General features: G+C 48.1%; 1 protein-coding gene across 1 annotated transcript in view; it reads right to left on the reverse strand.

Annotated features, from left to right (window-relative positions):
- Nucleotides 1-6,273, reverse strand: part of F11R (F11 receptor) — a 38,619-nt gene extending 32,346 nt beyond the window's left edge. Inside the window, exon 1 of the mRNA XM_045298419.1 lies at nt 6,164-6,273. Within this exon, the coding sequence (XP_045154354.1) occupies nt 6,164-6,224 (61 nt within the window). The 5' untranslated portion in view covers nt 6,225-6,273. The remainder of the gene's footprint in view (nt 1-6,163) is intronic.
- Between the last annotated feature and the right edge of the window lie 3,988 nt (nt 6,274-10,261).

Genomic DNA, 10,261 nt, shown 5'->3' on the forward strand with positions numbered 1-10,261 from the left:
TACAAAGTAGAATTGCCCCTGGGGGTTTCCAAGACCATATATCTTTATGGGAGTAGAAAGACTCATCTTTCATACACACACACATTTACTTATGGAGGAAAGGCTACAATGAAACATCAGTAATAAGTGTTCATCTCTAAATAACAAGATGGTGGGTGAGATGAGCCAACTAGTTGATTGATGTACAGCAACCCTGAAAGACAAGAGTACAAGTGCCCCATAAGGCTTTCTGGGGAGGAGATCACCAGGTTCTTCTGTGGAGTCAGTGGTGAGTCTGGACTGAGGACCTCTGAGTTAACAGCCAGGCACTAAACCACTAGACGGCCGGGGTGCCTTCTTTTTCCTTATATTTCTCTGTATTTTCCTGTCTCTTTACAATGAGCATGTGCTGTTTAAAAATATCTTTACCGTGTTTAATCTCTCCCTCTCTATCCTCCCAAAGCTCATGCACCTTAATGAGTGCCTGATTCTGTATTATACTTCAATCAATATAGGACTGTGAGTTCCCTGGGGACAGAGAAACAAAGTTTCTCTTCGGAGTTCCCTTGAAGCCCTACCAGTACCAGTCAGTGGCTGGGAGTCCAGTTGCAACTCATGACATGAGAACCATGCTCCATTCCGTTGTCAATGGCTGGCTTTTCGAGAATAGATCACCTGCCCTTTCTTCCCAGGTGTCTCTAGGTAGATTCAACCCTCCCACCTAAAAGTCACAGCAGAGCATGCTGTTTACGCCACCCAGAGTCTCAAGACAGAGCTAGATGGTTTCGCTTCTGAACCACACTGAAGCAGTGCGGTGCTGGCCACCGAGGCTCCAGACACTTACAAAACAAGAACGCAGCAGGCCCACCTCAAAACCACACTGGTCATTCATAAGCCCTTTGTATTTCTCTACACACCATGTTAATTATTATAATTTGCCTTGTGTCCTTCAAGGTAGAACCCATTTTTTTAAAAGGGATGGAGGAAAAGGATGAAAAGTCAACCTGCCTCTTAGTTTTCTCTACGAATTCAACCACATTTCCCTTCTGACCCCGGGATTCACAGGAGCCGCATAGCAGCCGCAGGCAGTACGGGAGCCAGAGTTACAGACGATGAGTCAGGCCCACCTAAGCCAGAACTATAGCAAACCTATGTTTACCTACAGCTCCACTCTTCTTGGCTTCCGGACAACAGGTGTTATTCATATATTTACCCCGAATCCCTAGCACAGGGCTCAGAACACAGTAAACACCCATGTGCTTGGTAAGCAAATGAACTGGATATTGCAATGCAATTAATGCCTAATTTGCCCTTTCCTCCCTATTGCTCACCCATAGAATCTGAACTAACTTCAGTGAGGACTGGCCCCACCCTAAAAAAAAAAAAAAAAAAAGTCCGGAGGCACTACAGGACCAAGATAGGTCTCTAAGCTCACAGGCCCTTTCGGGAAGCTGGGTGTGGCAGATAAGGAATGCGTGGGTCCAGTGGGGCCAGCAAACACAACAAGGGCAGGCCGGGCTAAGTCTGAACAGTCCGCCTTGGCTGCACGTCAGTAATGAGGTTCTGTTCCCTGGGCTGGCAGGGCCCTCCTGGAGGAAGGCAAAAAGTGGCCATGGAAGTGCGAGACTGGGAGCTTTCCTCCAGCATTGTCTTGGCAGACTTTCCAGTTCTACCTGCTCAGCCTCCCTCTCCCTCCCCCACCCATCTGTCGGCCATTCCGAGGGAAGACGGCCAGCTGGCCCAAGCATTAGCCACAGGGAACTGCCCAGGGCTCCCTCCGGAGGCCTGGCATCAAACTTCCTGCCAGGCAGCTGCTTCCTACTGTCCCACCCCCCACAAATGACACAAGTTGGACTTTAGACAGAAACTCTGCTATCAGGCTGTCACAGGCGGATGAACTCTGGATTTCAGATGCCTGGAAAACCCCACTCATAGGGGTCCACTCATCTGCCTCCCCCAATCCCTTCTCACAGCCCTGAAACCTCTTCCCCGGTGCATTTGACCGGCCGTTGGTCACCTAGGTCTTTCCTGAGCCTCGGAAAAGGAAGCAGGTTTGAGTTTAGAGATCCCCAGGGCCTCTGCCCAGTGCTGCCGAATGTGAAAAAAACAGGCCTCACCATTTCCTATCTTTCACATAAAAATGTGTGTGACTTTTAAATCTATCTTGGGAAGAAGGGGGTATCGGCCATGTCTGAACAAAGGCCGACACCCCGTGAACTCAGTTGCCTAGTGTGTGTGGAAGGTGAAGTGGAGGATGGAATATAGGGGCCAAAGCCAAAACATCCATGATCTCCAGGATACAGTTATACAAAATACGCAATAGTGCAGTGCTATGTATATAAACCCATTGCCAACCATCAATGCTGACTCAGTATTACTATACTGCTACAGGACAGGGAGAACGGCTTCACAGCATTTCCAAGGCTGTAAATCTTTATAGAAGCAGACAGCCACCTATTTCTCCATCAAAGCAGCTGGTCAGTTCAAACCACCAACCTTTGGTTTTGCAACCAAGCGCCTAACCACCGCACTGTCCGAGCCCTCTCTAGTGTATACAGTATGCTTCTTTGTGTGAGGGGGCGGGGGGACAGATATTGACAGACACTTGTATCTGTATAACCAAACAACAGAAAGATACCTAAGAAAAGAGGGGGGAAAGGATGGGAAAGAGTGGGAATAAGAAATTCCACCCCCTTTAATATCATTTTGATTCTTAAACCACATCCTATTATAAATAAGGGCGTCCTGGTGGCGAAGCCATTACACATTGGGCTGCTCAGTGCAGAGGCAGCAGTCTGAGATCACCAGCTGATCCACAGGAGAAAGACGGGGTTTCTACTGTACAGAGCTACCGTCCCAGAAACTCACAGGGCCTGTCCTATGGGTTGCTATGAGTTGACACTGACTCAATGGCAGTGTTTGGTTTTTGTATTATAAAGTAACCATTTTGTTGTCATTGTTAACCTGAGCAGCTCTATCTCAAACTTGAACTAGGCTGGAGATCCCAGACCAAGCTGAAGAGAAATCGCATAAAGTGAAAGTGTTCTGGAATCGAGAGAGAATAAGGTAGTAGAATTTCAGTACCATTCATTTCCTGCTTTCAGTGGTTGCCTCTGACTAGTTTCCAGTTTCGAGGGAATAACTCTTTCCGGGAGTGAAGGGGATGCAGGGGGTGGGGAAAGAATGACAACACTCTACCTTCACTGTAATTCATTAGGCAGTGAGTGAGTCAGCCCTATCTCCACAGCTGCGTGAGAGCCTTCAGGAAAGTCTGCGTAGAAAGCCCTGAATAACAAAACTGAGAAAGCCTTGCCTACACGAAGTCAGAAACTACAGAACTCAAGGCTCATCCAATCAACACAGAACAGCAATCCCTCTCTCGGGGAATGCCTGGGAAGGCAGGCCGAACTACAGAGAACAAAATCAAGGTCCAACCCAGGTTCCTCTTTCTCCCTGTGGTTACACCCAACGCGGTTCTAGCAGCACGCCAGTTGCTAAGCAGGAATGCATTTCCCGCCTGGGAGATCCAGAATCTTTTCTCCATGGAGGCCCTCTAGGGAAATTGGCGTGCTGGGGCATCAGATGAACTTTCCCAGAGTCTAGCTTCCAGCCCTAGGTCCCAGTAGGCCTTTCTTTCCCCGCCTTCGGTTGCCTTAGCCCAACCACAAGAGGCCACACTGAGGGACAGCCTGGGGGAGATGGGACATCATAAGGAAAACCTGCATATGCTGACACCCTAGGGCTGGAGGACAGACCAGAAGCCCAAGAAAGAGATCTACTTCTGGCTCTTGCCCTTTGAAATCTCTTTCCCTTTGGGCTTCTCTCCCTGCATTATTTTTTCCTCGCAGGATAAATTCAGGGATAAAAGCCATCCAACAGTAATCCCTTTAGGTATATGTAATGTAGCAGGACATGTATTATTAATCTTGTCTTGCAGATGAAGAGACAGAGGTCAAAGACATACAGTTGAGCTACCCACAAAAATAACAGAGACAGAACCAAGGAAGAAGCCTGGTGGAACCCCATGAGATGGGCTGGCCCCATTGGCAGGCTTTTGAGCACTAACCAAATCACCACTGCTCCTCCCATCCCAGCCCCTGATCTAGTCTGCTAGACAGTTACAAAGGCCTGAACTTGGGAACTCCAAGACTCACTGTCCGGCCAAGCTAATAAACCCAGGCACCCTCATAACACACTAGGAGACATCACGAAGCTCCTGGTGACAGAGCAACTTTTTGAATGCCAGTAAGTCACTGTTGTGGGTCAATCACAAATCCTATCAATGACGAAAGGGAGAGGAAAGAAAGGGGTGGGGGGAGAAAGTTGGGAGGGAAACAGTTGTAAGACTCTTACAAGCCTAACAAATAATGTCAGGCATTTCTGTAGTGCCAGACAATCCTGTCACAAATAGTAACTCAGAAAAAGAGACCTATCAGTCTGGGGGCTGCCGGGGAAGTAGTGGCACAGACAACGGCTGGCAAAGTGTTTAGACTAGAGAATTACCCACAAAACCAAAAAGTGACTGACCATGAGTAAACTGCGAGTTCAAAGTGCCAGGCAGAAGTGAACAGAAGGGGGATAGGTGAAAAGAGAAGAAACTGGGATGAAACGCAGCAGTGAGAGAAAGACGAACTTCATGGAAAGGAAATCTAGAAAACACAAGGAAGATCATGGATTCCCGATCCATATGCCGCTGCCTTGGACATGGCTCAGCCTGCCCGTCCTATGAGTCAGGACTTACTCAAGAGCAGTGAACTCGGAGATTCTGATACTTTTCCTGTGCGTGAGAAGGGGAAGGAGGAGAGGAGTCAGGACACTTTGATTTGAGTCCTAAGCCCACCCCCACCCTCCTTGTCCGCCTGAAAAAGTCATTTCCTCTCTCTGGACTTCCTCATCTGAACAATAGGGAGCCCTTAAGACTTGCGTCGGGGTCCACACTCCTTCAGGAAAAGCAAAATAAAAAAATAAATAAGAGTGGTAAAGGGAAACAGGTTTATGGTCACCTTCAAAATTTAGGTACAATTAATCGCGCTGTAACTACTGATACTGGAACGCTGCAACCATCACTTCTCTGGCACTTCCTAAAGCATGAGACTTGAGTGGGGGAAATACAAAGGCCCTTTCGGAACTCCTACTGGCGGCCACCACTGCACCCTCAAGAATCGGACGTACACTCGCACAGGTGTAGACACAGCCTGACTCGGGCTAGTTCCGCAGACGGGGCACTCGTCTACACCGACATCTCTCCAGAGCCAGGCATGCCCCAGCAAGCGGGCCTCACACGTTCCAGAGGAAAGGGAGTTTACAAAAGAAACAAAAACTCTTCGTCGTTCCCGGGCGGGGGTGGAGGGGAGGGCAGAGGAATGGCTGTGAAGAGCCCAGCCAACCAGCAGCCATCTCCTCCCTTTGGGAATAGTCCCTCTGTCAACAACACTATTAAGGCCTCCCAAGGTAATTTATTCTAGAAAGAAACTCTAACATGTGGGGCTCGGGGACATTTCAGGGGTCAACGTTTGTCCCTTCTGTTGCCCGACACTCGTCGGGGACAACCAATGCAAACTCGACCGTCAGGTGAAACTCTCCAGGGAAGCCAGGGAGCCAAGAGCCTTGCGCCGCTCGCCATCTCGATTCCATTTTCTCTGAGGACCCCTTAAGGGGCACAGCACCCAGGAGCCAAGGGAATCAGTCAGGGGGAGAGGCTCCCGGCCCCTCGGGAGTCGTTTGTGGCTGTTGGGTGCGTTCTGCAGCGGCTCACGGCCGGTCCCGGGAACTGAGGGGGGAGGGGGCCGGTTGGATGGACGAGTTCGGGAAGGGCTCCCACGCCCACCAGTCCTCCTCACTATGCGGGGGGGGGGGGTGAAATCAGCCCTCCGGGTTATTTTTAGAAGGGGAGACAGTCCCCCACTGGAGCTGTGCGGTCCGAGCAGCTCCCTCCAGTGGGCGAAAGGTGGGCGAGGTGGGGTGGGCGCACCATACCGGTGTGGGGGAGGGGAGCCCAGCCAATCACCAGGTGTGGGGGAGGGGATGGAAGAAGGGGACGACTGTAGGGGGGCGACGAGGACAATGAGGGTGAGGCCGGAGGGTTTCCGAACTCCTCCCCTCCCTCGAGCACTAGGCGTGGGGAGCGCCTCACTCCAACTTCTGACCCGACCTACAAATTCCTCCCCAAACTCCGGGAACTTACACAGGGTCGCCAAAACGAAGAGAAGCAACTGTTTCCTTTGGACTCTCGCCTTTGTCCCCATGACGATAAGGATTCCGATGCGCCAGCCGGAGCCCTAGGAACAGACACCGCTGCTGGCAACGCAGCGCCCGCACTGAACTCCGAGCCGCCAGGTCGAGCCCCTCCCAGCCCTTCCCGCCCCGTGCGATTGGTCGGCTCCTCGCCCTTCCACATTCTGATTGGTGAGGGGAGCTGCCGCTCCGACGAGTTATTCACCGCAGACAGGTGCGACTCCGCCTTCTAGTCCCCGCAGGACCCAGTGGGAGCCGGTCCAGTGGGAGCCGCCTCTGATTGGCTCAGGAGACTCTCGCGTACGGAGCGAATTCCTCACTTTCGGCAGGTGAAAGCACCCTGGTTGGGCAATGCTCCTGAAGTAGGGACTTTCTCGCCGGCTGCATTCTGAACTGAAGCTGGAGGACTTGAGAAATCCCTTAAAGGAGGAGATGTGGAAGGTCGTGGTGCTGTGGGAGTCCACAGAGAAAGGATGGATTTTGCTTTGGGTTGTTCATTGCCGGATGCAGGTCCTGTTTGCAAGTGGAAAGCACACTGACGTGGGAACGAGAGGAAACGCACAGGATGGTCTAGGATAGGATGCAACAGGTAGGAGAACACCACTGCAAACCGTGTGCCTCCCGGCTGACTTCAACTGCCTATTCTCTGCTTTTGAGAGTTAGGCAGCTCAGAGAGGAGAAAAGTGACATCTCAAAGTGACATCTTTGCTTTTTAACCCTCAAGGGACCTTGAAATTTTGGCCTGTGCGTTACATCCTATGGTCCTTTGGCTGCTGTTTCCATGAGCATTTGATTATAGATCAAAGTAAAATGAAATACTTGAAAACGTCATTCATTTATTCATTTATCTTGATGTTTATTGGCCAAATTGTGAGGCACTTCGTTTTCTTTACACTGAGTTACGAACTACATTTACATTCATCCACACTGAATCCTGTATTCTTTGCTCTTCATCATTAAGTATGTCAAGTCCACTTTGAGCAAGAACGGTTGTGTCATCTACATATCGCAGGCTCCAGTGAGCCTTCCTTCAATCCTGATGCCAGGTTCTTATTCATCCAGCCCATTGAATAAGTATGGTGGATGAATACAACCTGAGGAGCCCCTTTCCTGGTTTTAAACCATCCAGTGGCCCCTGGTTCTGTTCCAACGACTGTATCTTGGACTATGCAGACTCCATAGGAGCACAACAAAGTATCTGGAACTCCCATTTTTCCCAATGTTATCTGTAATTTGTTAGGATCCACAAAGTCAAATGCCTTTATAAAGCACAAGCAAGCATCTTTCTAGTCTCTGCATTCAAGATAAATCTGATAACACCAACGATGTCCTTCATTTCACATCCTCTTGAATCGAGCTTGAATTTTTGGCAGCTCCTGCTGGAATCGTTTTTAATTATCTTCAGCAAACTTTTACTTGTATGTGATGTTATTCAATAACTTTTGCACTCTCTTGGGTGACCTTTCTTTGGGATGGGTACAAATATGGATCTCTTCCAGTCAGTTGGCCAAGTAGCTAGCTGTCTTCCAAATTTCATGGCATATACTAAGTGCTTACAACACTGCATCATCTAAAAACATTTCAATTGAGAGTCTGTCAATTCCCAAAGCCTATTTTCTGCTACTGCGAAAATTGGATGAGAGTCACATCTGACCTTCCTTGACTACACAAAGGAAATATGGAATCCCAATCCACGAGACCTATTGCCACAAGACCAAGGTTAGACATGCCTCCTCTCTCCAACCACCTTTACCCTGCTCTAACAACAACGATCCTTCCCACAGTACTCTTCTTCTCTGCAGGGTTCAATAATTCACTGCAGTGGCCATATAGAACTCATAAACAATTCAAATAATTATAAAATGTATTAAGGAAACTCTCTCGGAACTCTCCCTGCCATCAAGTCCATGCCGGGTTCCAAAACTGTAACTCTTTACAGGAGTAGAAAGCCATGTCCTCCTCCCTCAGAGCGGCTGGTGACTTCAAACTGCTGACCTGGCAGTTAGCAGCCCAATGAGTAACCACTATGCCACCAGGGAATAGGCAGTAAGGAAACTAACAGCTTACAAAATGTTAAGGATACAGCTTTATATCACAACACCTGTTCTCAGTCACACTGGCAGGCTTTTGTCCCTCTGATCCTTAGCCTCTTGGCCAACTGGCCCTGTAGCCTCTGTTCCATAGGCCAGGTAGGCCACCATTCTGCAATATCATCTCAGTGCTGCTGTTCTGCTCTGTCTCCTGATTCCAGTCCTCAGGCCTCGGTGCCTCTTCCCCGTGCTCCACTGGTGGACTACTTTCTTGAGGATGGTGGAATTCTCTTCCTAATTCCGAGATGTCTCATTCTCACACCACACAGAAAAAGCTGACCAATCCTTGAGTTAGAGCCCTCTCCACTTTATGTACATGTTCCCACCCATTCCCTGTGTGAGAGTTACAAAGAATTTGGATAGAAGTACCATATTAAGCAATTTCACTTCACCATAGCTACTTCTTGAAATGGTTGAATGTCAATCAATTGTTTTGGTAGAGTGACTGGGTGTTCCTTCCATCTTTTTTTCTTAACCTTTTATCAGGATTCATGTGAGGGTTACAAAACAGATCATGACTTTTATGCTTAAACTTTTATACACATTTTGTTTCAGCTCATTCATTTCAATCCTCTCATTCCACTTCCTCCCAATATTTCCTGTTGCCACTTCCCCTTTCCTAACCCTCTGCCCTTGGGTCATGATGCCCTTTTTATCTTAAATGGTTAATTATTCTAACATGGGTTGAGTTCAATTCCGTCTTCTTTTGATGCTTCCTGCGCTATTCATTAATTTGCCATCAATATTGCAACTTAAGGCTTGCAATTTCTCTTCAGTTCTTTTACCTTCAGATATGCTGAGCATGTTCTTCTGTTTTGGTTTTCTAAGTTTTTGCACATGTTATTATGATACTTTACTTTGTCTTCCCCAGCTGCCTTTTGAAATATTCTATTCAGGTCTTTTATTTCATCATTTCTTCCGGTTGCTTTAGCTATTCTACTTTCAAAACCACGTGTCAGAGTCTCTTCTGGCATACGTGTTGATCTTTCCTTCTTTCTTGCCTTTTTAAAGGGATTTTGCTTTCGTCATATATGATGTTCTTGATGTCATCCCACAGTTCATCAAGTCTTCTATCAATGCTCACTATCAATACTCAAAGATTGGTTTTTCAGATGTTCTTGAAATCCAGTGTGATATACTTAAGGTCATATTTTGTTTTTTAAGATCATTTTATTGGGGCCTCTTACAGCTCTTATAACAATCCATACATCAGTCGTATCAAGCATATGTTGCCATCATTATTTTCTAAATCTTAACATTCTATTTGAGCCCTTGGTAGCAGCTCCTCTTTTTACCCTCCCTCCCCCCTCCTGCCCTCGTGACCCCTTGATAAATTATAATGTATTATTATTTTCATATCTTGCACCGACTGCTGTCTCCCCCTACAGTTTCTTCCCCCTCCTCTCCCCACTGGTTTTGATTTTCTTCAGCTTCAACTTGAACTTGCATATGAATGTTGATGGTCTGTTCCAGTCAACCTCTGACCTGGTTTTGCCCAATGATATTGAGCTTCTCCAAACTAACTATATCCCACTGGTATAGTCGATTTGATTCCTCTGCACTCCCTCTGGCCAGGTCCATGTGGATAAACACCATTTATTGTCAGGGGAGGTCAAATGCTCAGGCATTCCCCGCCTGAAGGCAATCAGTTGCCAGACTGCTGTCTCATCGCACCACAGGGGTGGGCCTGTTCCCTGATGCTGGAGCCTAAGGCCATCAGTTTGGTTCCTGTGGGCGGAGTTCACACCCAACTGATAGTGGTTCCTATGGAGACCCAAAGTCTAGTTAAGCTGTTACCAGAAATCTAGGATCCGCCTATCTTGCCGCATGTACACCCCCAATCCCTTCTCCTTCTGTAGTGCATATGTCCCTAGATCACCTCCTCCCATCACTGTAATACCTGTAGCACAACCCTTTCCTGTGACGTATGTCTTCACCTGTAATGTGGGGGCTTGCAC

This window comes from Echinops telfairi, unplaced genomic scaffold, assembly GCF_000313985.2.
Source record: "Echinops telfairi isolate 266 unplaced genomic scaffold, ASM31398v2 ScPeMD7_7425;HRSCAF=8463, whole genome shotgun sequence".
NCBI classification, from domain to species: domain Eukaryota; kingdom Metazoa; phylum Chordata; class Mammalia; order Afrosoricida; family Tenrecidae; genus Echinops; species Echinops telfairi.